The sequence below is a fragment of the Prunus mume genome, linkage group LG4, assembly GCF_029339155.1.
Source record: "Prunus mume cultivar Tortuosa linkage group LG4, ASM2933915v1, whole genome shotgun sequence".
Classification (NCBI taxonomy): Eukaryota; Viridiplantae; Streptophyta; class Magnoliopsida; order Rosales; family Rosaceae; genus Prunus; species Prunus mume.
In genome coordinates, this window is record NC_142701.1 from 22,310,991 (window position 1) to 22,336,546 (window position 25,556).

General features: G+C 39.3%; 5 protein-coding genes across 7 annotated transcripts; 4 read left to right on the forward strand and 1 right to left on the reverse strand.

Annotated features, from left to right (window-relative positions):
• SDG2 (SET domain protein 2) lies at positions 1-12,127 on the forward strand. 2 transcript variants are annotated; one of them, XM_008231904.3, is made up of 20 exons: positions 1-249; positions 442-2,888; positions 3,084-3,140; positions 3,415-4,596; positions 4,818-5,185; positions 5,271-5,828; positions 5,999-6,099; positions 6,250-7,306; positions 7,489-7,560; positions 7,714-7,824; positions 7,916-8,016; positions 8,545-8,644; positions 8,738-8,833; positions 8,979-9,146; positions 9,242-9,367; positions 9,474-9,527; positions 10,018-10,265; positions 10,358-10,466; positions 10,547-10,849; positions 11,658-12,127. In XM_008231904.3, the coding sequence occupies exons 2-20, from the start codon at positions 569-571 to the stop codon at positions 11,832-11,834; spliced, it is 7,308 nt and encodes a 2,435-aa protein (XP_008230126.2). In that variant the 5' UTR covers positions 1-249; positions 442-568; the 3' UTR covers positions 11,835-12,127. The 2 variants fall into 2 exon arrangements, with proteins under 2 accessions (XP_008230126.2, XP_088906337.1); XM_089050211.1 differs by having other exon boundaries at positions 116-256.
• A 1,350-nt stretch (positions 12,128-13,477) lies between these two features.
• Positions 13,478-15,263, forward strand: LOC148918195 (basic helix-loop-helix (bHLH) DNA-binding superfamily protein). The gene has a single exon (XM_089050885.1). It carries the CDS (start codon positions 13,524-13,526, stop codon positions 14,856-14,858), a length of 1,335 nt encoding a protein of 444 aa, XP_088907011.1. The 5' UTR covers positions 13,478-13,523; the 3' UTR covers positions 14,859-15,263.
• A 1,190-nt stretch (positions 15,264-16,453) lies between these two features.
• LOC103329433 (protein VASCULATURE COMPLEXITY AND CONNECTIVITY-like) lies at positions 16,454-17,526 on the forward strand. The gene is made up of 2 exons (XM_008231905.3): positions 16,454-17,110; positions 17,212-17,526. Exons 1-2 carry the CDS (start codon positions 16,806-16,808, stop codon positions 17,387-17,389), a joined length of 483 nt encoding a protein of 160 aa, XP_008230127.2. The 5' UTR covers positions 16,454-16,805; the 3' UTR covers positions 17,390-17,526.
• Positions 17,527-18,004: 478 nt separating this feature from the next.
• On the forward strand, positions 18,005-20,738 carry LOC103329434 (protein VASCULATURE COMPLEXITY AND CONNECTIVITY-like). 2 transcript variants are annotated; one of them, XM_089049992.1, is made up of 4 exons: positions 18,005-18,220; positions 18,324-20,007; positions 20,096-20,301; positions 20,421-20,738. In XM_089049992.1, the coding sequence occupies exons 2-4, from the start codon at positions 19,909-19,911 to the stop codon at positions 20,596-20,598; spliced, it is 483 nt and encodes a 160-aa protein (XP_088906118.1). In that variant the 5' UTR covers positions 18,005-18,220; positions 18,324-19,908; the 3' UTR covers positions 20,599-20,738. The 2 variants fall into 2 exon arrangements, with proteins under 2 accessions (XP_088906118.1, XP_008230128.2); XM_008231906.3 differs by having other exon boundaries at positions 18,005-20,007.
• Positions 20,739-21,208: 470 nt separating this feature from the next.
• LOC103329466 (putative terpene synthase 9) lies at positions 21,209-25,197 on the reverse strand. Its single transcript, XM_089049993.1, is given in 9 exon segments — positions 21,209-21,642; positions 21,853-22,107; positions 23,003-23,141; positions 23,671-23,851; positions 23,854-23,889; positions 23,983-24,036; positions 24,039-24,383; positions 24,494-24,776; positions 24,894-25,197. Coding segments are annotated over 9 exon segments (1,872 nt in total). The 5' UTR covers positions 25,164-25,197; the 3' UTR covers positions 21,209-21,333.
• Positions 25,198-25,556: the final 359 nt, after the last annotated feature.

Consider the following 25,556-nt stretch of genomic DNA (forward strand, 5'->3'; position numbering starts at 1 on the left):
AACAAGACGGAGGTTTCGTCTTTCAGACCAACAAGAACAGCAACAAGAAGAGAGAGAGGAACGAACAGATAGACACACACAAACTCTGAGAGAGAGAGAGAGAAAGAGAGAGAGATTCATCTTGGAGCTTTCAATTCTCGCTGTTTATCGATCTGTCTTCGTCAAGTCTCTCTTTTTCACACGTTGTTTCGCTTCGCCAGCTAGATTTTTCGCGCCGATCTATTCACTCAGCTCGTCAAAATTTTCTGGGTAACTCGTAATTTTCCTCCTTACGATTTCAATTATCCTTTTTAACTTCATGGGTTAGGGTTTTGATTTTCAAAGCTTATTGAATTCGAGGTTTTTATGCTTCATTTTTCAGTATTTATGCATGCGTGTATTTGACATTGAAACCCTACATTGGGTTTGTATTGATTTGTTTGTTGAATTTGTGGAAAATAGGGTTTTCAATTGGAGCGAGGATTCGACAGAGGAAGACAGTTGAAGCGAATTGCAGTATGAGCATCGAGAGCCCCGGGGAAGGGGACAATTAGGGTTTTGGGATTCGGAGAAGAGGGTTGGGATTTCCATGGGCGATGGAGGCGTCGCATGCATGCCTTTGCAGCATAATATCATGGACAGGTTTCCAATTCAGGACAAGACTACGCTTTGCGGAGGCAAGACTGCTAACAATGGCTTCAATTCCAAGCCGGTTAAGAAGAAGAAGATAGTGAAGGTAATGAAGCCCAAGAAGAAAGTCGTCAAGAAGCCCGGGTTTTCGAAGAACGTAGAATCTGAAGGAAGCGAATTGGGATTGGATAAAGGTGGTAACTGTGTTTCAAAAGAAGCTGAGAATGGTGAAAATGCTGAGGAAAAGAAGGAGGAAGTGGAAGAGGGTGAATTGGGGACTTTGAAGTGGCCCAAAGTGGAGGTGGAGAATGGTGAATTCGTGCCAGAGAAATCGAGAAGAATTGAGATTGAGAAGGGAGAGATTGTTGGTGAGAAATGGAGGAGAAGTGAGGTGGAGAAAGGAGAGTCCTTTTCTGGGAAATGGCGAAGAGGGGACATAGAAAAAGGAGAGATAGTTCCGGAGAGGACCAGAAAAGGGGAAGCTGAATTCGGGTCGTGGAGACCACCCAAGGATGAAATTGAGAAAGGCGAGTTCATTCCAGATAGATGGCAGAAAGGGGAAGTGGCCAGAGATGACTACGGTCACAGTAAAATGCGTAGGTATGATATGGGTAAGGACAAAGGCTGGAAATTTGAGCGTGAGAGGACGTCACCTTCTGGGAAGTATTCAAACGATGATGCTTTTAGAAGGAAAGAATTTAATAGAAGTGGAAGTCAGCAGAGCAAGAGTACGGCCAGGTGGGAGACTGGTTCAGAGAGGAGTATAAGGATCAGTTCAAAAATTGTTGACGAGGACGGAGTGTACAAAAATGAGTACAGCAATGGTAAGTACTATCCCAGGGAGTACCCTCCTGTTAATCGGTTAAAAAGGTATGGTACCGATTCAAGTATCAGTGAGCGCAAGCACTATGGAGACTATGCAGATTATCCAGGTGCAAAAAGTCGCAGGCTTTCTGATGACACCAATCGCTCTGCCCACCCTGAGCATTATTCACGCCGTTCTGTGGAGAGGTCTTATCGGAATCCTTCTTCTTCAAGAGTTGCAGCAGACAAGTACCCCTCCAGGCATTATGAATCTACTTTGTCTTCCAGAGTGGTTTATGACAGGCATGGGAGAAGTCCAGGTCATTCTGAGCGGTCCCCACGTGACAGGGTCCGGTATTATGATCACCGGGATAGGAGTCCAATGCGCCGGGAAAGATCTCCATATGTCCATGAGAGGTCCCCATATGGTCGTGAGAAATCACCATATGGTCGTGAGAAATCACCATATGGTCGTGAGAGATCACCATATGGACGTGAGAGATCACCATATGGTCGTGAGAGATCTCCACTTGGCCAGGAAAGATCTCCATATGATAGGAGTCGTCAGTATGATCATAGAAACCGCAGTCTGTCTCCACAAGATCGACCTCGATACCATGACCGCAGGGATCACTCTCCAAACTATTTGGAGCGGTCCCCACATGATCGGAGTAGGCCTAATAATCATCGAGAGACAAGTCGGAAAAGTGGAGCAACTGAAAGGCGGAGCTCCCATTATGGTAAGAGAGGGCAAGAAGATAAGCTGGTGCAGAAGGATCCCAGTGGAAAAGACTCATATTCATCCGCTAAAGAATCTCAAGATAGAAGCACTGTGCCTGACATTAATGGATCTGTGGAGACAAATGCCAACTGTGAATCTCTCAAAGAAGAGCCGACTCAAATTCCCAGTGTAAATTGCAAAGAAACTTCTCAAATCAGTGTAGCCCCTCCTGAAGAGCTGCCTTCTATGGAAGAAGATATGGATATATGTGACACGCCACCACATGTCCCAGTGGTTACTGATTCATCCACAGGGAAATGGTTTTACCTCGATTATTATGGTGTGGAACGTGGGCCTTCAAAGTTATGTGAACTTAAAACACTTGTTGAAGAAGGAGCTCTGATGTCTGATCACATGGTCAAGCACTCAGAGAGTGATAGGTGGGTAACCGTTGAAAATGCAGTTTCACCACTGGTAACTGTAAATTTCCCATCCATTGTATCAGACTCTATAACTCGACTAGTAAGCCCTCCGGAAGCTTCTGGTAATCTATTGGCAGATACTGGAGATACTGGGCAGTATGATACTCAGAGTGGAAAGGAAGCAGCAATCACTTTGCTGCCGCCAGGATTCTGTGCAGATGTTGGTATAACTGCTTCTGAGCCTTTAAAAGATCTCCACATTGAAGAAAGGGTTGGAGCCCTGATGGAGGGTTTTACAGTTATTCCTGGCAGGGAGCTTGAAGCTGTTGGAGGTATGTTTCGTCTAATTATTATTGTTATTATTATTTTTAAAACCTTTAATTGATATTTTCTTTTCTGGTTACACCTTTAATTGATATTTGATAAATTGTGTTTTGTTGTCACATGTTATACTCTTATGTCATTTATATTTTGTGTGGAGATTTCTTCGTTTTTGTCATGTTTTTAAGTTTTTTGTCGTTTTGTAGAGGTTTTGCAAATGTCATTTGAACATGCAGAACGAGAAGGATGGAGAAACACAGAAGGTACATATTGGTTCCTCAAGTTTCATTTTCACATAATTGTTTGCTTGCTTGTTTCATCCTCTTCTTTTTGTTGATTTTTGAATCAGCTCTGACTCCTTAGAATGTGAGAGTTAAATAGAACATCAAGTTTATATGTTCTGATGAAGTAGAATGTGAAATCTAAATAGGATGTGAAACTGATGTAATTGTATTTGGAACATAATATTTACAGCCTTAGAGTTGAAAAGTTATGAGAAATACAAGTGTTAACTTACACATCTCTTGGAATTTACAGGCTTCACTCAAGGTCATGATGGTGAACAGTATGATCAGAAAACTGAGGAACCAGGATATTCTGACATTAAAATAAAAGAAGCTGCAGAAATCAGGTTGACTGCACCCTCTGACAAGGACTCTGGTTTTTCTTGTGGTGATTCTGGTGACTGGTTCTCTGGTCGATGGTCATGCAAGGGTGGTGATTGGAAGAGGAATGATGAAGCTTCACAAGAGAGGTCTTCTAGGAAGAAACTTGTTGTCAATGATGGTTTCCCATTATGCCAGATGCCAAAGTCTGGGTATGAAGACCCTCGATGGCATAGAAAAGATGAATTGTATTATCCTTCACAGAGCAGAAGGCTTGATCTACCTAGTTGGGCTTTTTCATGTCCAGATGAGATGAGTGATTGTAGTGGTACAATCAGAACAACTCAAATTAAGACTACTGTCATAAAAGGAGTAAAAGGAACTATGCTTCCGGTAGTCAGGATAAATGCATGTGTTGTTAAAGACCATGGTTCATTTGTTTCTGAGCCTCGCATGAAAGTTCGGGGAATGGAGAGGTATACATCAAGGTCTGCTCGGTCATATTCTGCAGGCAGTGATGGGAAGAGATCATCGGGAGAAGGTGATTCTCAGTTGAAACCAGTTAGTGACCGAGGTTCACAAGGCTCTTCGAAATGCATTACCTCCATTAACATCAACAAAGACCGTGTTTGCACAGTTGATGACTTGCAATTGCATTTGGGTGACTGGTACTACCTTGATGGTGCTGGGCATGAACGAGGACCTTCATCATTTTCTGAGCTACAGGTCTTGGTTGATCAAGGAGTGATTCTAAATCATAGCAGTGTTTTCCGGAAATTTGATAAAGTCTGGGTTCCAGTTAGTTCTGCCGCCGAGACTTCTGAAGCTACTGATATGAATCAGCAGGAGAAGAACATAACATCTAGCAATACTTCAGGGCTAGCTCCTTCACAATCTCAAAGTGCTGTATTTGACGAATCAAACACAAAGTTGAGTTGGTTCCACAACCTGCACCCTCAGTTCATTGGCTATACCTGTGGAAAGCTTCATGAATTGGTGATGAAATCTTACAAAAGCCGGGAGTTTGCTGCCGCCATAAATGATGTTTTAGACCCATGGCTTAATGCAAAGCAGCCCAAAAAAGAGTTGGAGAAGCACATGTATTGGAAAGCAGGTATGATCTGGTCAATTTGAATCTCCATTAGCCTTCATTTGTTTTCAGCTCAATTTTTTTTTTTCAGGACATTATGCGATATTTTATTTATTTTTCTTTTAAATCATATTTTGGTGCTCTGCTCATCATTTTCCCATGTCATATCTATACATATGATGTGTTTGATTTCCTTTCACCTTGAACTTTGGTGTCTGTCATAATCTATTGGGGGGTTACTGCAGATGGTGATGCACGTATTGCCAAAAGAGCCAGGTTGCTGGTTGATGAAAGTGAAGAAGAATATGACATGGGAGAGGACTTGCAAACAGTAGCAAAGGATGAATCTACATTTGAGGATTTATGTGGTGATACTTCTTTCAACAAAGAAGAGAGTATGAGCCCAGAGATGGGAAGCTGGGGTTTATTGGATGGGCAAGTGCTGGCACGAGTCTTCCATTTCTTGAGACTAGACATGAAATCTCTTGCCCTTGCTTCTTTAACCTGTAAGCACTGGAGAGCTGCCGTCAGGTTTTACAAGGATATTTCCAGACAGGTTGACATGTCATCCTTGGGCCCTAGCTGCACTGATTCCATGATTGTGAACATTATGGTAGGTTTTACTATTTTTTGCACCTATTGAAAAGTAGGAAATTTATTTACGTCCTCTTAAGTTTAATCTAATTGTTTGGTTGCAGAGTGGTTATGGAAAAGAAAAGATTAATTCTATGGTTCTAATTGGTTGCACCAACATCACTCCCCACACACTTGAAGAGATTCTTGGTGCACTTCCTTGTTTATCTACCGTAGATATCAGAGGCTGCAACCAGTTTGGCGAGTTGGTCAGTAAATTTCAGAATCTAAACTGGATCAAGACCCGAAGTTCACATGGTATAAAGATATTTGAGGAATCCCATTCGAAACTAAGGAGTCTGAAACACATCACTGAGAAATCTTCATCTGTTTCCAAAAGTAAGGTTCTAGGTAACGATATGGATGATTTTAGTGAACTGAAAGAGTACTTTGATAGTGTGGATAAGAGGGAGACAGCAAATCAATCATTCCGGGGAAGTTTGTACAAACGTTCAAAACTGTTTGATGCTAGACGGTCCTCATCCATTCTATCTAGGGATGCTCGCATGAGGCGATTATCCATTAAGAAATCCGAACATGGTTACAAGAAGATGGAGGAATTTGTTGCTTCAAGTCTGAAGGATATTATGAAAGAGAATACCTTTGATTTTTTTGTCCCCAAGGTACTGGTTGTCATTTGCCTTCTTTATTTTCGTATTTGAGATGGTTTTTTTGGTAGTTTTCTTTCTTTCTTTGTTTTCTTTTTTTATTTGTTTTATTTGTGTTCATCATTTTCTTATATATTATAATATAAATGTGTTCTGAAACTTTGTTGTGACTTTTTCTTTACCAGGTTGCAGAAATTCAGGATAGAATGAGAAATGGTCATTACATTCGCCGAGGATTGAGTTCTGTCAAGGAAGATATCAGTCGAATGTGCAGGGATGCAATAAAGTAAGTTCTTTTTCATTTTTGGCTTGTATGGGTAATCCTTGATCATGTATACTAATCAGAACCTTTTTCTAGTACCAATGTGAACCTCTCTCTCTCTCTCTCTCTCTCTCTCTCTCTCTCTCTCTCTCTTATATTGTTTATTGTGTGCAGAGCAAAGAATCGGGGTGATGCTGGAGACATGAATCACGTTATAACATTATTCATTCAACTTGCCACGCGTTTAGAATGTGCTTCTAAGTCTTCTCATGAAAGAGATGAGTTGATCAAGTCATGGGAAGATGATAGGTTTTCAGGGCTCTCTTCTGCCTCCAAGTATAAAAAGAAGCTGAATAAAGTAGCAACTGAAAAGAAGTATTCGAATAGGAGTAATGGTACTTCCTTTTTGAATGGTGGTCTGGATTATGGAGAATATGCTTCTGATCGAGAAATCAGAAGGCGTTTATCCAGATTGAATAAAAAATCTATGGATTCAGAAAGTGAAACCTCTGATGATCTTGACAGGTCTTCTGGAGGTAGCAAGAGCAATAGTGAGAGTACTGCCTCAGATACAGAAAGTGACTTGGAATTGAGGTCAGAAAGTCAAACTGGGCAGTCAAGAGCAGATGGAAGCTTTACATCTGATGAGGGTTTTGATTCTATGACTGATGATCGTGAGTGGGGTGCTCGCATGACAAAATCAAGCTTGGTTCCTCCTGTTACGAGGAAATATGAAGTCATTGAGGAATATGTTATTGTATCCAATGAGGAGGATGTGAGGCGGAAAATGCAGGTTTCTTTACCAGATGACTATGTTGAGAAGTTTAATTCTCAGAAGAATGGAATTGAGGAGGCTGATATGGAGCTCCCTGAAGTAAAAGATTACAAGCCAAGGAAAATGCTTGGAGATGAAGTTATAGAGCAAGAAGTTTACGGAATTGATCCCTATAGTCACAACCTTTTACTGGATTCCATGCCAGAGGAGTTGGATTGGCCTCTTTCGGAGAAGCATTTGTTTATCGAAGATGTGCTCCTCTGCACATTGAATAAGCAAGTTAGGCAGTACACTGGGAGTGGAAATACGCCTATGATATATCCTCTGCGCCCTGTTGTTGAAGAAATCCTTAATGCTGCTGAGGAGAATGGTGATGTGCGAACTATGAAAATGTGTCAAGGTATATTGAAAGCCATAGACAGTCGACGTGATGACAAATATGTTGCTTATAGAAAGGTAAATCCATATCATCAATTTATTGTAGTAAGTTAACCTTCTGCTATTCACAAAACAAACCACACACACCCCACACACCAACACCCCCCTCCTCCCCAAACCCTTGTATTTCATGTGTTATTTGCTGCATTTCACCCAAGACATAGGGTGTTGACTTTTTGATGTTCTTTAATTGTTGTCAGGGGCTTGGTGTCGTTTGTAACAAAGAAGGTGGTTTTGGAGAAGAAGATTTTGTTGTGGAATTTTTGGGGGAGGTATGGTTGCATATTTATCATGCTGCCTTATTTCATACCCTCACTGCAATTTTTTTCTTTTAAAGGCGATAACGGTGTATATATATATATATATATATATATATTTTGTTACTGCAATTTCGGTTATGAAGATTCCTAATTACCATGCTTCAGGTTTATCCTGTTTGGAAGTGGTTCGAGAAGCAAGACGGGATTCGATCTTTGCAGAAAAATAATAAAGATCCAGCTCCTGAATTTTACAACATTTATCTCGAGAGGCCCAAGGTGCTGTTCACTTGCACAATTTCACTTGCACAATTTCATATGTAGTTTTATTTTCTTTGCGGACATCTGATCATTCATAATTATTTTGCAGGGTGACGCCGATGGGTATGATTTAGTTGTTGTGGATGCTATGCATAAAGCAAACTACGCAAGTAGAATTTGTCACTCGTGCCGACCTAATTGTGAAGCAAAGTAAGTTTTGTTGTTCTCTTGCCAATTTGAAATTCACCTTGCATATTTTGACATATAAATTATCACATCCCTGTGAACCATTGTGCTTGTTGTAGTTGACAGTTTTTTGTTGTAGTTTGTTTGCACTTAAGATGTGAAGAGCACTTCATGTTTTGGTGTAAGAACATAGCTTTTTCTGGAAATTTATTTCCTGAGTATTCAATTCTGGATAACACAGGCTTAAATGAATCTGTTTGATCTTTATTGCTGTAATTTGAATGATTGTATCAACACTTAATAAAGACAGGTTCCCTTTTTTTATTCATTGTTTATGCTTAGCACTGCCGTAAGAAGTGCGAGAGTTAAATATGGCTTGATTCTGTGTTATGAAGGCTTCTTTTTGCTGATAACAAAAAGGCCTCTTTTGGTCTTATATTGGACAGAAGTACTTGTAGTAAAATTAATTTCTTGCTTTAGAATTGCAAGATTTTAGTTTAGTTTTAACTTTTCCTGCCAGTTCTATAAACATCTAGTGTTTGTTGAATACAGAGTTACTGCTGTAGATGGTCGTTACCAGATTGGAATCTACACTGTACGAGGAATTCAATATGGGGAGGAGATCACATTCGACTACAATTCTGTTACAGAGGTATGCCTCTTTTGCCTATGGGTCTCATTTACACTAGATTGCAATCTTCATGACTAAGTGTGTAACAATTGGTGCCAATCTATTTTTTGACAGAGTAAGGAAGAATACGAAGCATCAGTTTGTTTGTGTGGCAGCCAAGTTTGCCGGGGAAGCTACTTGAATTTGACAGGCGAAGGAGCTTTTCAAAAGGTAGTAGAAAATAATTGCTGTACTCTAGTCTTAAGAGGCTCAGGTTCCTCTTGAGGGGAGCCATTGAAGTGTTGTTGGTATTCTTCTCTTTTATCTTTTAAAGTCATTTTAATTTTTATTAACTAGAGTGTTGTGCATTCACCAGGTGCTGAAGGACTGGCATGGAATTCTTGATCGTCATCAGTTAATGTTGGAAGCTTGCGAGTCCAATTCAGTATCTGAGGAGGATTATCTTGACTTGGGAAGGGCTGGTTTAGGCAGTTGTTTGCTGGGTGGGTTGCCAGATTGGGTGATTGCATATTCGGCTCGCTTGGTATGTGACCTTCCTGCTTCCTCAATTTTTTCGTTTTTGGTAATTTTTGAAATCAACTATCATTTACTCTCCTGTCACTTTCATTTTGGTTGAAGGTGAGGTTTATCAATTTTGAAAGAACAAAGCTTCCTGAGGAGATTTTAAAGCATAATTTGGAAGAAAAAAGGAAGTATTTTTCAGATATTTGTCTTGAGGTTGAGAAGAGTGATGCTGAGGTTCAGGTGAGTGTTGTTGACTATCTCTGTTTCTCTCTGTGTGTGTGTGTGTGTAGGTGTTATCATGCCTGCCTGGGTGCTCCCTTGCTTATTATTTCTTTTTGCATGACAGGCTGAGGGAGTGTACAACCAAAGGCTTCAGAATTTGGCTGTTACTCTTGATAAGGTGATTGCCTTTTTCCAATTCGTAAAGGAGCTTGTCATCCTTTTGTTTCTTTATCACTTTGTTAAATACATATTAAAGTAATTTAGTGTATACCTTTTGTACCGAGAGTGGTGCTCAAGCACATTGTCATGATATAATGACACTGTGGTATAGGCTCTTATGGGTGGGCTTCGTTATACTGCTTCCTTGTAGGAAAGTTGCATGATATGAAGATTTTGAACTTGGCTGTTTTTCTCAGCTTGCAATTCCTATCACTAAAAATCACATCTCATGTTTTGAACCCAAACTGATACACTCATTTTATTATTGTCAATTGAATTCTTTGTTAGGATTTCTTTTTGTTAATTCTCAAATTTCACCTTTAACGTTTTGTGTTGGGAAACTAATTACCTTATGAGGCTTAGTGGGTAGGTCCTTATTCTCTGTCATAACTAAAAGGTCAAAATTCTTAATTCTGTTATATTAAGAAGATCTGTTGTGATATCTACAGGTGAGATATGTTATGCGATGCGTTTTTGGCAACCCAAAGAATGCTCCACCTCCACTGGAGAGGTTGAGTCCTGAAGCAGCTGTTTCCTTTATATGGAAGGGAGAAGGATCACTTGTTCAGGAGCTTCTTCAGAGCATGGCTCCTCATGTGGAGGAGCACTTGCTTAATGATCTCAAAACCAAGATGCTTGCTCATGATCCATCAAGTTCAGATGACATATGGAATGAACTTAAAAAATCTTTACTTTGGTGAGTGGCAGATACTTGTGTTATTTTTCTCATGCTTTCTTTTGACTTTGTAAACAATGCCAACTTTATGGAGTTCATTGTTTATTTGGAAGGTTGAGAGATGAGGTGCGGAATCTCCCCTGTACATACAAGTCTCGGCACGATGCTGCTGCTGACTTGATCCATATTTATGCTTACACACGGTGCTTCATTAGAATACGGGTACGTCTTCTTAATGAGATCCTCTAGAAAAAATTTCTAATTGATTTATGATTCTGAAGCATGCTTCATTTTACTTACAGGAATACAAAACAGTAACGTCGCCACCAGTATACATTAGTCCACTTGACCTAGGCCCCAAGTACACTGATAAACTGGGATCGAGTTTTCAGGAGTATTGCAAGACGTATGGGGAGAATTATTGTTTAGGGCAGCTGATTTTTTGGTATAACCAGACAAGTGCAGAGCCAGATTGTAGCCTGGCTAGAGCAAGTAAGGGCTGCTTGTCATTACCTGACTTCGGTTCTTTTTATGCCAAGGTTCAGAAACCTTCACGGCAGCGTGTTTATGGCCCAAGGACTGTGAAATTTATGCTTACGAGGATGGTGAGTTACAGTTTTTCGTTTTTCTTTCTGGTGCCTTTAGGTTCTTTAAAGTATTATGCATTGCATTCTTAACAGAGTTTGTGAGTCCTTTGTGTCCAGCCTTTTACATGCCATTTTCTCTCAAAATGAATACCATATTTCTAGCCATATTCTCATCAGAAGAAATGCTTCAGATGAATTTGTTTGTATAAATGTTTTCTAGAGGTTGGTTTACATCAGAAATCCAAATTCTAGAGAGAAAAAGGGAGCTTGGCATGATCTTTAGCAGATTTGGAGAAAGCTATGATAATATGGTGAGCTTTTGGAAAGATGAGAGCAACAAATAGAGATAAATTAAGCTGATAAAGGATACGTGTGATGCAGATGTGACGAACTGTAGAGAGACTTGTGGTTTTCCAGTTAGTAAGGCTTACATTAGGGATCAAGACCTACTTCTTTATCTTTTTGTGTGGATAATAGATGAACTGGAAAGACGGATTCAGGGCAAGTTTTCATGGTTCATGTTATTTACAGAAACATATTGCTTCGATTGATAAGGTTTTAAGCCACAAATTGATCAGTTGACTTAATTGTATACCAGATGCCTCAAAAAAACTTGGACATAATAAACACGTTGTTTGGTGTTGACGTAGTTGCTGCATTGTGCAATTTTTTTATTTTGAAATGGAAATGCAGAGTTCCCAGGGACGATGGATTTGAAGGAGTCAATTGACTTTTGTGATGTTTGAGACAAACACTCTCTTTGCTTGTCGGTTGAGCTTCTTGTTTTATTATTTTTGGAGCTTATTTCAATGTTTTCCTTCTCCAGGAGAAGCAGCCCCAGAGACCTTGGCCCAAGGATCGGATATGGTGTTTCAATAGTTCTCCAAAAGTTTTTGGCAGTCCGATGCTAGATGCCGTTGTGAATAATTCTCAGTTGGACAGGGAAATGGTGCACTGGTTAAAGCACAGACCTGCGATATATCAGGCTATGTGGGATCGGTGAAGCAAGCTTTGGCAAGCGTCAGGAACCAGCAGTGGGATTAGTGGCTAACTCGTTAATTGTTTCGGAATGATTTTTCGATTTTATTTTTACAGCTGCCCCCTTTAATGTGGGGGAGTTGGGTAATCATTCCAAAACATGATTCCTTCCGCTGCTTTCTCATTCTTGTGTACAGTTCTTCATCTTTGTAATTTGTAATTCATTATGTAGCCAGTAGAACATTTGTTTTTTTTTTCTTTTTCTCCCTCTTCTAATTTTAGAAAGAAATGAAAAAAGAAATGAAGAAGATTAGTCCATGGCATTAGCTTGTCTTTAATTTCTGTTCAGCCCAATTTGACTTCCAGGAATTTTATCCTCTAATATGAGAGGCCTGTAATTATCAACCACATTTAAAAAAAAATAATGTTGGGGCCTATGCATATAATCCAATGGTTATACAGTTTGTGAAGCAAACTTTGCATCTCCATTTCTGATATCAACATAGAAATTCACAAGAAAGCATTCTCATGCTGGCTTTGATTTATTTATAAATAAATATTAAATTCTCAAGGTTTGAACTTTAACTAGGGAAAGGGCGGTGGGAAAACTAACGTGTGAGCGTTTACACAGTCTGAGCAATGTTTATGTATGCAGAAAAAGGGGATGGTGACAAGTTGAATAATAATGGAGTTTGAACCTTTGTCATGATAACTTAAGGTCTGAGGTGTGTAAAGCAAATACTTAAAAAGAAACTCTTGCTCTTCACGTCAAGGTTGTGTTATTTATTTATATTAAAAACCTAATATCTAATCAGAGTTAAATAAAGCATGGTGATTGAATCACAAGTAATTAAGTTGTTATGCATTTGTTAATTTGCCAAATTAGGAGGCAATGCAAAAGGCAGAGAGATCAAAGTGTGAGGTGTTGTGGAATAATATATGCGATGTGGAAAATGACATATTTTGGAAATTAGAAGGGCATTGTGACTATGAGGGGAGAGGGAATCGAGCATAAGATCTCGAGTGTAAGGGAATAAACACCCGTAACTAATTGAGCAACAAATTCCTTACAATCCAGATGAAGAAATTATACGGTTTGCTTTGCTTGAGTAATTGAGAGGCAATTTTGTAAATTCGGGGGGGTGTCTAATGGAACAGTACTAGACTAGTAGTATAGCTAGGCCTGTGGCAAGTGTAAGAAAAGACACGCCTATCATCATCGTCCTTCCTTCTCCCCCGCACTGCGGTGATCAGAAAAATGTCTGGGGAGTCTGAAACTCCCAAATTACCCCTTTCTTTTTGCCTCCAAAAGCAACAAAGATTTGCCCTTTTGGGGGGCTGGCTCTCTCCCTTCCCTCGCAAGAAATGTGATCCCATGTTGCCCAAATGCGAATGCGAAAGAGTGTGCACTGAAATTGAAAAAAGACAAAAAAAAAAAAAAACCGACAAAGAATGCGGAGGGGCAGCGACACCTGTACCCCCGTTGTGCGCCTGTGCTGTGTACGGACCCTGACATCACAGCCGCCTTAATGCTACGATGGCCAATTCCTGAGCCCCACGTGTCCCTTCCCTAACGTCCCTGACACTATTTACATACTCATCTACTATGATATATATCCGCATATCCATATCATATAATTCATATTGTTGCTCTGCTCGCACATTCATTTTTACACGAGAGAGAGAGAGAGAGAGAGAGAGAGAGAGGAGAAATATGGAAGATAGCGAGTTGGTGATGCTGATGAGGTCATTGTTGGCCAAAGCACAAAAAGAAATCAACACAACCAACACTTGGGAGGCGGAGGCAGAGGAGGTCCCCACCTTCACCGCCATGTTGTCCTCCGCTGGCCTCAGCCTCCACTCCTTCCTATCCACCCCCGCCGCCCACGACGACCCTCTCGACCCAAACGCAATGTCGTCCTCCTCCTCCCTAATGCCCCTTCCCTTCTCTGAATTCGCTCAAGACACCCTTATAACTACTACTCCCACCCACTCCCCCACCACCACCTTCAACTTCACAACCGCCGCCGAAGCCGACTACATCCAGACCCAGATGCAGAGCCCCATCCTGAGGCTGCCCAAGCACGAACCCATTTCCAATTACCAAGACTATTTCCCAATCCCAAGCCCAAGCAACACCAACGTTTCCACTTCTCCTCCATTTTATCATCTCCATCAACAACAATACCAGTTTTATAACAACCCACCTGATCTCAACTTGGAGTTCACCATGCACAGTGCTTCCAGTGCTACCACCACCCCCGTCCACCACCCTTCTCCGTATGACTCCATGAATGACTGCTCTTCCATCTTCCATCACTTACCAGATCTCCTCCCTCTCGACCCATTTAATTCCCCCTACTCTTCTTCATCTTCTTCCTCATCTTACAAACGCCCTCGCCTCTTCGACCCTCCTCACTTCCAAAATCTCCATCTCTCTACCCCCCTCCCGCTATTTCCACCTAACAACAATACCCACAACGCCCTCTTGCCCTCTTCGTCTTTTTCACCATACGAAATTCCTGCTAAGCCTAGAACTAGGAAAACGGGAACCCCATCTCCATCTCCATCTCCATCTCTATCTCCGCACGCTAGCTCTCTGGCTCGCGGCCGGCGCCAGAAGCTCAGCGACAAGACTCGGTGCCTTGAGAAGCTGCTTCCTTTAGACAGAAAAATGGACACCGCTACCGTTTTCGAAGAAGCCTACAAGTACGTCAAGTTCCTCCAGGCTCAGGTCACCGCGCTCCAAGCCATGCCCGTCGTCACCCCCAACACCTCTTCTGCAAGCGCCACTGGTTTTGATGATGATCATCTTCAACCAATGAGTAGCCGTACCACTGGTGGGCTCGAGAGGCTGAGCCGCAACCAGCTTCTGCAGGTGTTGCTCAACTCTCCTGTGGCTCAGACCGTCATGTACTCTCAAGGCTGCTGTGTCTTTTCCGTCGAGCAGTTGGCTAAGTTCAACTGTAGCAGATCCTCCAGAGCCCTCAATCTTCTCCGGCATTACTATCCCCATCTCTTCTTCGATTCTCACTCTCCCACAACCTAATTCATTGATATTACCTCCATCTTCACTACTGCTAGTTACTGCTTAATTGGGTGATATGCTTACCTTAATTTCCGAGTTGTTAATTAGTCTTTTCTAATTAGTTTGTCTGATTTGTCTCCTTCTTTTTTGATCAAGTAGTCAGTGTGGTCAGTGGGATCTTTTTGGGACGGAGTGTGGGTTGGAAATATGTCATTACAATATTGTAACCAGAGTTGCAAGCAACTATAGCTAGAAACAGAGAAAAACAGAGAAAAACAGAGAAAAACAGAGAGAAACAGAGAGAAATAGAGAAAAACAGAGAGAAACAGAGAAAACAGAGAGTGTGATTTTGAGTATTAATTAGCTACTGTTTTGTTGACAGTTGTAATTGAAATGAAATGACATTCTGGGAAATTCCAGTTTGAAAGGCCGATACTTTTAATTTCTTGCTTGCTGAGCAATCATCAGTCGTTGTTATTGTATTTTGATATGTTTTATTATGGTTTGGAAGGGTGATCATATATTTGCAGTCTGACAGTGTTCATGCATGGTACTCTGTTTTCTACTTTTTCCCAAAACAAACAAACAACCCTTACTTTCTCTGTTTTCTCACTCTCACACAAAAACAACATGCAAAACATCAGACTGCTTGTCTGCTTGCTATGGCATTTCATCGGTTTTGCTTTTAGTATTTCCATGCCCCGCTGTTCCTTCTCTGTTTTCCTTTCAATTATTTATTTTTATTGTTTTATTCTGATCTCATGCTATATGAATACAAGCCATGTAATATATGGATAAATGCACCTTGTCAATTAAAATCAGAAAGTTTAGATAACTCGATTTTCTACCAACACACTTCTTTTTCTTAGGCAATTTTCAAGGATGGGGCTAGGCCTATTTGGTTTTGATGGATTTTGACATCGAGTTATCTAATAAGGCTTTTCTCAATCTGGAAATGCTATAATGAGGGAGTTGTGGGAGGAGTTTAATTCCACTATCCAATAAGAGAGAAAATATGGAACTCAAACTTTTTAATGATCGGATGGTTGGATTGAACCCCGCAATCACATGAATTGTAATATGAACTGGCAGGTTTTTTTTATTTCAGCTCACCATATTACATTGCAGTAGAGAAACCCAAGTATAAATAGGTCCGATGAATATGAAAGTAGGCCAAGATCCAAGAATGTGCTGCTCATGAGTTTGCATATTCTCATGCCACAAGCCGAGACATGAAAAGGCCCACATTAAAGCGTCGCGCTATTCGCACACCCAAAAAGCCCAATTACTCTTCTGATTAGAATTACGTTAGATATCTTCAATTATCTCCATCACGATTCATCATTCCACATTTTGTCGTACTAGAATCTAATCACCAACTCAGAGACTTTATAACTCACTTCACTGTGGAGGATATGGATGTACTAAAACTAGGGATGTGTGAAAACGTTACCAAAATTTCTAAAGTTTGCAGAAAGAAAATGACTGAGCAGGATACAATAATAATTGATGCACAATCAAGTCAATGGTTTCTAAAATATCTTCGACATGAAAGTCAAAAAGGTTCTGAAGATCAGAGAATTACCCACCGATTCATCTTTGGGCGTATGTGGGTGGTGCAAGAAAAGAAGCTTAGGCACGCTCCTCTAGGAGCTGGTTTATGCCCTTCTTTTCTTGCTCCCCCCCATCAAAGGAATCCAAGACCAAATAAAAAATATAAAGGAGAGAAAAAAAGACCCAAAAGCAAAATAAAGCTTGCACTGTGTAGACAAAAGAAGTTTTTTTACCCACTTCTCCCAGCTAACGATCCATTCTACATACTTTCGTACGTACCCTTTCACACATATTCGTCCCCTTTATTACTCTTTCTTCTCCCCATTCATATTTCATATTTCATCTCTCTCCCTTCCTGCTCATCGTCCACAAACAAACTCAGCTGAGAGAGAGAGAGAGAGAGAGAGATAGAGAATGGCAAGACTAGGAGGGTTTTTCGTGTGCCTCTTGATCGTGGCAATGGACATCGTAGGTGGGATTATGGGCATCGAAGCAGAGCTTGAACAAAACAAGGTCAAGCACTTGAGGCGATGGATTTTCGAGTGCAGAGAACCAAGCCATGCAGCTTTCAAGCTGGGATTAGCTGCAGCAGGACTTTTGGTTGCAGCCCATGTTGTTGCTAACTTGCTTGGTGGATGCAATTGCATTTGTTCTCAAGAAGAGCTCCAAAAGGCACCTCCTAATAAGCAACTTTCTGTGGCTTGCCTCGTCTTCACCTGGTATGCATATATATATGCTCGCTCTCTCTCTCTCTCTCTCAAATTACATGATGAGATTATTGGTTAATTACGATTAATTGTTAATTTCATTTGATGATCAGGATCATTTTTGGGGTTGGATTGGGCGTGCTCGTGATTGGGACTTGGTCAAACCACAAGTCAAGAGCTTCATGTGGCTTCACACACCATAATTTTCTGTTAATTGGAGGGGGCTTGTGTTTTGTTCATGGCCTGTTTTGTGTAGCATATTACATATCTGCCACTGCATCCACTCACTAAAACCCAGTTCAGTATCAATCACTCAGTCCATTCTTATTGTATGTTTCCTTTTGCCAAATTACTTTACTAATCCATCCTTTTCATGCTTACACTATGCCTCCTGACTGTGAAATGACAATGCTACCCTTTACTACTCACTTAGTTCCATGTGAGACAATTTCAGTGCTAATCTCTCTTTACTCCTCAATTACTTTAATATAAAAGGAATGGATTGTATTCAATAATGCTGCTCATCTCAAGATCATATTGTTAGGTGCCTTTTTCTTTTTCTTTTATTTTCCAAAGGCCATGGATTTATATAGAAGATGGAACAAAAGACCCACTAGCGTAGTGGTTTGGAGCAATTGCTCCCTTCAGGAAAGGTTCTCGGTTTGAGTCCTAGTACTCGTGTAGTGTGTGTGAGTTTAGTATATTATTGTCCATCTCAATAGAAAAAATCCTAAAAGAGAAGAAGAAAGAAAGATGGGACATGGAACTTTTTGGATGCTTTACCCTTTGAGAGCACGGATTGCTGTAATGGTGAATGCATAAAGTGTTTCTAGTGAAAGTACTTCTAGCATAAAAATGTTTTCAGTAAAAGCACTTTTAGCAAAAACGCTTAAGAACAGAAAATTCACATAAAACTGAGTGTTTATACAATTGCTTTCCGCCTTTCATCTTTGATCAATTTAGGAGGCCTGTAATTAAGAATCTAGTCAATTACAACAAAACCAATAATCTTGGTCACTTGTGTTCATGATATATAGGAGTAGGATATGCAATCAAAGAGATTAAACAAGCTTTGGTGACCCCAATTGAAGTTCCAATACCATCGCCATGTTGAAAGATAGAGTGAGCAGTTCGCGCCATATTGAGTAACATTTTTACAACTGATTTTGGTATGCTGCTAGTTTTTTTGGCACTCTCCTCATTCATTTTCTTCCATGCATATAAGATCAAATCGTTTATGTAGCCTTGTCCTTCTTCCTCAAATATGCCTTTTTCTTCCATGTAGCACTCAACCGTTCGACTAGTGCTGCAGGTGCGTACAAAATACACAAATCTTTATCTGATAGGTTATTTTTTAAAGGCATTTAAGTATGTTCGAGTGGGTATTTGGGCTATATTTGAAAGTTCTTATAAAAACTCAAATTTATGAAAATTTGAGGTAAATTTTAGCTATTTTTTATTATAAAAATTTAAGTATTATTGGTGATTAATGTTTCTTTTTTCTTTTTCTTTTTTAAATTTTGCTTTTTTATAATTCTTTTTTAGTTATAGTGAATTTACGGAAACACCCCTAAATTTAACGAAAACTTCAACAGAGTTAGACATAGGTGATGAATTGCAACATTTTACATAATTTGATCGCAATTTAAAACATTGTTTGTATTAAAAAAAAAGGGTTAATTAATGACAGTTTAGTACCCTGTGGTTGCACTCATAAGGCATGTTAATCCCTGTTCTCTCTATTTTTGCAATTAGATAGACTGATATTTTCAATTTGTTACAATGTAGTTTCGCCATTAGGGTTTCGATTAGATCTCCCCATTAGTTGCCTACATGGCATTATGGGTCCAACATTTTCACTTGTTGTTTATTTTAAATTGATTAAAATATGAATAAAACATTAAAAAAAACAATTAAAAAAAAAAGAAAGAAAAAAAAAAGGATTGAAGCCCTCCCTTAATCACATGAATGAATTGTAATATGAACTCGCAGGCTTTTTATCTCAGCTCACCATATTACATTGCAGTAGAGAAAGCCAAGTATAAATAGGTCCAATACATCTGGGTCCGATGAATATGAAAGTAGGCCAAGACCCAAGAATGTTCTGCTCATGAGTTTGCATATTCTCATGTCACAAGCCAAGACATGAAAAGGCCCACATTAAAGCGTTGCACTATCGGCACACCTGAAAGTCCAATTGCTCTTCTGATTCGAATTACGTTAAATACCTTCAATTAATCTAATCACCAACTCAGAGAATTTATAACTCACTTCACTGTGGAGGATATGGATGTCCTAAAATTAAGGATGTGTGAAAACGTTACCAAAATTTCTGAAGCTTGGAGAAAGAAAATGATCGACACATTGGTCACAATCAAATCAATGGTTTCAAAAATATCTTCCACATGAAAAGTCAAAAAGGTTCTGAAGATCGGAGAATTACCCACCGATTCATCTTTGGGCATATATGGGTGGTGTAAGAAAAGATGCTTAGGCACGCTCCTCTATGAGCTGGTTTATGCCCTTCTTTTCTTGCTCCCCCATCAAAGGAATCCATCCAAGACCAAATAAAAAATATAAAGAAGAGAAAAAAGACCCAAAAGCAAAATAAAGCTTCCACTGTGTAGACAAAAGAAGCTTTTTTACCCACTTCTCCCAGCTATGATCCATTCTACATACTTTCCTACGCACCCTTTCACACATATTCGTCCCCCTTACTCTTCCTTCTCCCCATTCATATTTCATATTTCTCCCTTCCTGCTCATCATCCACAAACAAACTCAGCTCAGAGAGAGAGAGAGAGAGAGAGAATGGCAAGATTAGGTGGGTTTTTCGTGTGCCTCTTGATCGTGGCAATGGACATCGTAGGTGGGATTCTGGGCATCGAAGCAGAGCTTGAACAAAACAAGGTATATTAATTTCTTTCTGACAATGATTCTCTTTGTTAATGGAATGTTTATGTTCATAGCTTTTGGGAATATAATTCAAACTATTCAGGTCAAGCACTTGAGGCTATGGATTTTCGAGTGCAGAGAACCAAGCCATGCAGCTTTCAAGCTAGGATTAGCCGCAGCAGGACTTTTGGTTGCAGCCCATGTTGTTGCTAACTTGCTTGGTGGATGCAGTTGCATTTGTTCTCAAGAAGAGCTCCAAAAGGCACCTCCTAGTAAGCAACTTTCTGTGGCTTGCCTCGTCTTCACCTGGTATGCATATATATGCTCTCTCTCTCTCTCTCTCTCTCTCTCTCTCTCTCTCTCTCTCAAATTACATGATGAGATTATTGGTTAATTAAGATTAATTGTTAATTTCATTTGATGTTCAGGATCATATTTGGGGTTGGATTGGCCATGCTGGTGATTGGGACTTGGTCAAACCACAAGTCAAGAGCTTCATGTGGCTTCACACACCATCATTTTCTATCAATTGGAGGGATCGTGTGTTTTGTTCATGGCCTGTTTTGTGTAGCATATTACATATCTGCCACTGCATCCACTTACTAAAACCCAGTTCAGTATCAATCATTCAGTCCATTCTTATATATATGTTTCCTTTTGCCAAATTACTTTACTTATCCATCCGTTTCAGGCTTACACACCATGCCTCCTGACTGTGAAATGACAATGCTACCCTTTACCACTCACTTAGTGCCATGTGAGACAATTTTAGTGCTAATCTCTCTTTATTCCCCAATTAATTTCATATAAAAGGAATGGATTATATTCAATAATGCTGCTTATCTCAAGATCATATTGTTAGGTGCCTTTTTCCTTTTCTTTTATTTTCCAAAGACCATGGATTACTATAGAAGATGGAGCAAAAAACCCAATAGTGTAGTGGTTTGGAGCAATTGCTCCTCCCAGAAAAGGTCCTAGGTTCAAGTCTTAGCAATATCCATGTAGTGTGTGTGAGTTTAATATACTATCGCACCTCTCAATACAAAAAGTAATAAAAAAAAGAAAAAAAGAAAGAAAGACACAGGACATGGAACTTTATGGGTGCTTTACCCTTTTAGAGCACGAATTGTTGTAACGGTGAATGCATAAAGTGTTTCTAGTAAAAGTACTTCTAGCATAAAAGCGTTTTCAGTAAAAGCAGTTTTAGCAAAAACGCTTAAGAACAGAAAATTCACATCAAACTGAGTGTTTATAGAATTGTTTTCAGCCTTTCAGCTTCGATCAATTTAGGAGGCCTGTAATTAAGAATCTAGTCTATTACAATAAATCCAGTGATCTTGGTCACTTGTGTTCATGATATATAGGAATATGATTTGCAATCAAAGAAATTAAGCGATCTTTGGTGACCCCAATTGAAGTTCCAATACCATCGCCATGTTGAAAGATAGAGTGAGCAGTCCGCGCCATATTGAGTGACATTTTTACAACTGATTTTGGTATCCTGCTAGTTTTTGCACTCTCCTCATTCATTTTCTTCCATGAATAGCAAATCAAATCGTTTATGTAGTGCTGTGCTTCTTCGTCAGATGTGCCTTTGTCTTCCATGTAACATTCTACGGCTTTAGCCACATCACCTCTCTCACTTTCAGCCTTTATAATTTGTGCAAAAAACATAATAATTAGAACTTAACTATCAAGTTTGCTAATAAGTTAATTAAGCTTATATATACATTACATATAGAAGATACTAAGATACGAGTTGTGCTAGCATCAATCACATGTGGACTCATGATGCAATGTCAACCATTCGCGCGAGTGACACTAGCATTTTTCTTGTTCGTTAGTTAAGTCATATGTTACCTTGGAAGTGCCCAAATCATCGCTAAGTCGAGTCATAAGGGATGACCAATATACAATTTCAGAACCATGCTTAAAGGACTCAAGTGAAGTTTTTGTGAGGTGGCTTCCTAATCCTTGCAACAAATAAGCATGGAGAAGAGCACCAGGGCCACCCACTGAAGTCCATGCGTTGTCTAAGTACTCTTGTAAAGTTGGCGTGTATCCTCCGTAAAACCACCGTGCCTCTACCAAATATGATTTACAAAGATTTACCCACTGCAAACAGACACCAACCAAAAAAAAAAAAAAAAAAAAAAAGGAGGAGAAGAAAATAAAAGAAGACGTATTTACTGTTAGTGGGATACGCAGAACTAACATGGCAAATTAACTTTATGTGTTTGTAACTATTCTATTAAATTATTGGCAAGAATTAGTTTCCTTTTCCTTTATGCATGATATATTATATATATAAAATATATATCAATCCCTTTTTATTGAAGAACACCTTTTGAGGTCTCCTACGAATTTTTTTTCAACGATCCAAATTATCTAATTTTTAAGTTTACATTCATAGATCATTCTTGCAAAAAAAAATTAGACAAATTGGAAACTGTTTCGATATCCAATTGTGTCTTATAAAATCAATGAACACGATGCTTCAAGAAAATACTAACATTTAAATAATTCAATTGAGTGGTCAAATGATATCAGATTCAAATGATTTTTTTTATAGAGATGATCTTTGAATGAGTATCTACAAAATACACAGTTTGGATTAGTGAAATACAATACGAAATGGACCCTACAAGGAGGGGCAGAGCTAGAATTGTAAAGTTGGGGGGTGCCGAAGTAGAAAATACAAGTCTATAAAGCACATAAGTATTCAATAATTCCATGTTTAGAACTAAATATTTCTAATTGAGTCATGTCTAATTTGTTTTAGAGGAAATTTGAACTTAAATTATAAGTTGTTTATTACAAATTCTATATATTATATAAAATATAATAGAGGAGGGATAAAAATCTAGAGGGGCTAGGGCCACTCCAGACCTAGGAGTGTCTCCACCACTACATACAAAGATGTCCCTCAAATAAGCTTATATGAGGGATCCCTCAACTAGAGCTCTATATATATGAGAAGAGATGTGGATATACATATCACCGTAATTACCTCTTTCTTAATATAAGGGAGGACGTCCAAACCATTATTTTTAAAAACGTTATCAGCTAATTCGTTGCCAAATTTGAGCATGGCAGCATAAACTGGCTTCATGTACTCGGGAAGCTCCTCCTTTGCTTCCATATTCCATCTGTGTAAAAACAACAACAAAAAGAAAAAAATGAGGAAGGAAAAAGAAAGGTTGACAACTTGAAATGATTATTTGACTGAAAATTTAAACTAGGTAGGTAAGCTGTAAAGAGTCGGGAAAATGAATTAGGATTAGACTAAGTGAAGAGTTCAATTATTTTCCATTATAACAAAGAAAAATAAATAATAACTTAGGTAGCATGTGTCTCGATTACCTACTAGTGAAGATGATTACGTCGTAATTAATTATGTAACTTTGTATAGGTCAAAGAAAGAATTATGTGAAAACAATTAATGATCTAGCTTAGCTACAAGAAAACAAAAGAAAGAGTGTGTGTGTGTGTGAGAGCGCCTCACAAGCAAAATCCATACAAAAGTGAACAAATATGAAATATATTATATTTGAATGTGACTGGTATCTCACGTATCCCGTGCAATGGCACCATTATTTCTATGATCTATGAATTATTCAGTGATTAAAAAAATAAAAATTCCAAGGAAAAAACAAAAACATCTCAACTACATCTTACCGACATACTGCCTGTGTAAAGTGCTCAAGCTCATCCAGAAATCCATAGACATCATACATGTCATCAATTATTGTTAATATGCAAACAAACTTGGTGAGGCCAATCCTGCATTCTGAGAATCGGGGCTCATAATTGATCCCCATTGCCCACAAGTAGTTCTCCATCAATCTATCCCTTGAGAAACTTGCCTTGTTTTTGAAATCCAAGTCCCTCCACCACCTGCATCATGCGTTTTGCGGACAACAATCAAATCTGATTAAACACATTCAGTCTAGTTTTTGTCAATGATGCAGTTTGATTAAAATAATAAACATAGATGTCTTGCCTTGATAGCTCCTTTATCTCCATTTGGTATACTGATTGGACAAGATTATAATCCAACTTGGCCAATTCAAGCAAAGCCAGGTTCTTAGAATTGTCTCTTTCGTAGATATCGATGAAGTTCCGGGCTTCTATTCTTGGCATCCTCCAATGCAGGGGGGTTTCTAGTGATTGCTCTACTATTTGCTTCAATAAATTATCGTCTTCCAATGTTCCTACTAGTTGTCTCAAGTTTTTGGTACTAAAACTCTTGGCTTCTTCCAAAACATTATCTTCTTCTTCCCCAGGCATCCCAAGGTGTGAGGCTTCGTACAAACTCAAAAGTCCCTCCACGTCCTTGCTTAAGCTGTCTTTGAAGCTTCCGTCTCTACTTCTAAACTTGTTAAACACTTCTGTTCATTTGTCACCATCATCCACAAGTACAGTAAGAATTGAAATATAGGAAAAACAGATGGTTAGGATAATTGAAGTAAAGAGATGCCATAGTATGTGAAATTTATACCTGGGCTAATAGAGATGCCATGTTCTCTTAGTATCCGGAATTGCAAGGCAACTGTGTGAAGATCATCTGTGGTACCGTGAGTGCTCGAAGAAACGAGACTAAGTAGAGCTGCATCGGTCTCTTGCTCAAAATGGTAGGCCACTCCCAACCGCTGCATTGAGTCGATAAGGTTTAAAACGGAACAAGCGCTGGCAGAGCTGCCTTTGTTACTGGTGGAGGCAGCCAGCAACGTTTTAGCAACGTTCTGCTTTAGACTCTCCAATCGTGTGGCATGTAATTCATACTGCATTGGATAATATTAATTAAAAAAAATGATCATGATGTGTATACATGACACATGTGAGGCATAACCTAATTCAAAAGTATATGATTAATTTGGTTAACGAAATAGCGTACGCACGGTGTAGTGAGTGGTGAAGGAGTCGATGAGTTTGTGGTCCCAAATGGTAGGATGGTACTGAGCTAATCGCCGTTGAGGCGCAGGAGGATTACTAATCTCTGTTGATGATGATGGTGATGATGTCATCATGTTTCTTGAGACGACGATGGAGGCAAATTGTTTTCCCCTGGTTCTATGCTGTAGAGCTGTTGGAATATGGATTAATCTTTGATAACTCGTGACAAAGGAGGGAGAGACCAAGGGCAAGGACAGAGAGAGGGAGGAGAACATAATATGTTTCACGGTTGGGTATTTAAGATTGGATACAATATTGCGGAGACTACGAGATTATATATAAAATCCCGCTTAACTGACAACCGACAAATCTAGATATTTTAAGTGAGCCGCTTAACTGACAACGGACAACTCTACTCTAGATATTTTAAGTGAACCGCTTAACTGACAAAACTGACAACCGACAACTCTACTCTAGATATTTTAAGTGAGCAGTTTTATTGAAGCACGTGAGATGATAGATATATTTTTGGGTAAATTACAGTAAACTCCCCAATTTATAGGGTCATTTACGAATCCATACCCGATTTTGGGGACATTTATATGTACACACTCGGCGTCGCGGAAAACTTACAGATTGCCCTTCCGTTAGCGAAATTGTTAGTTAGT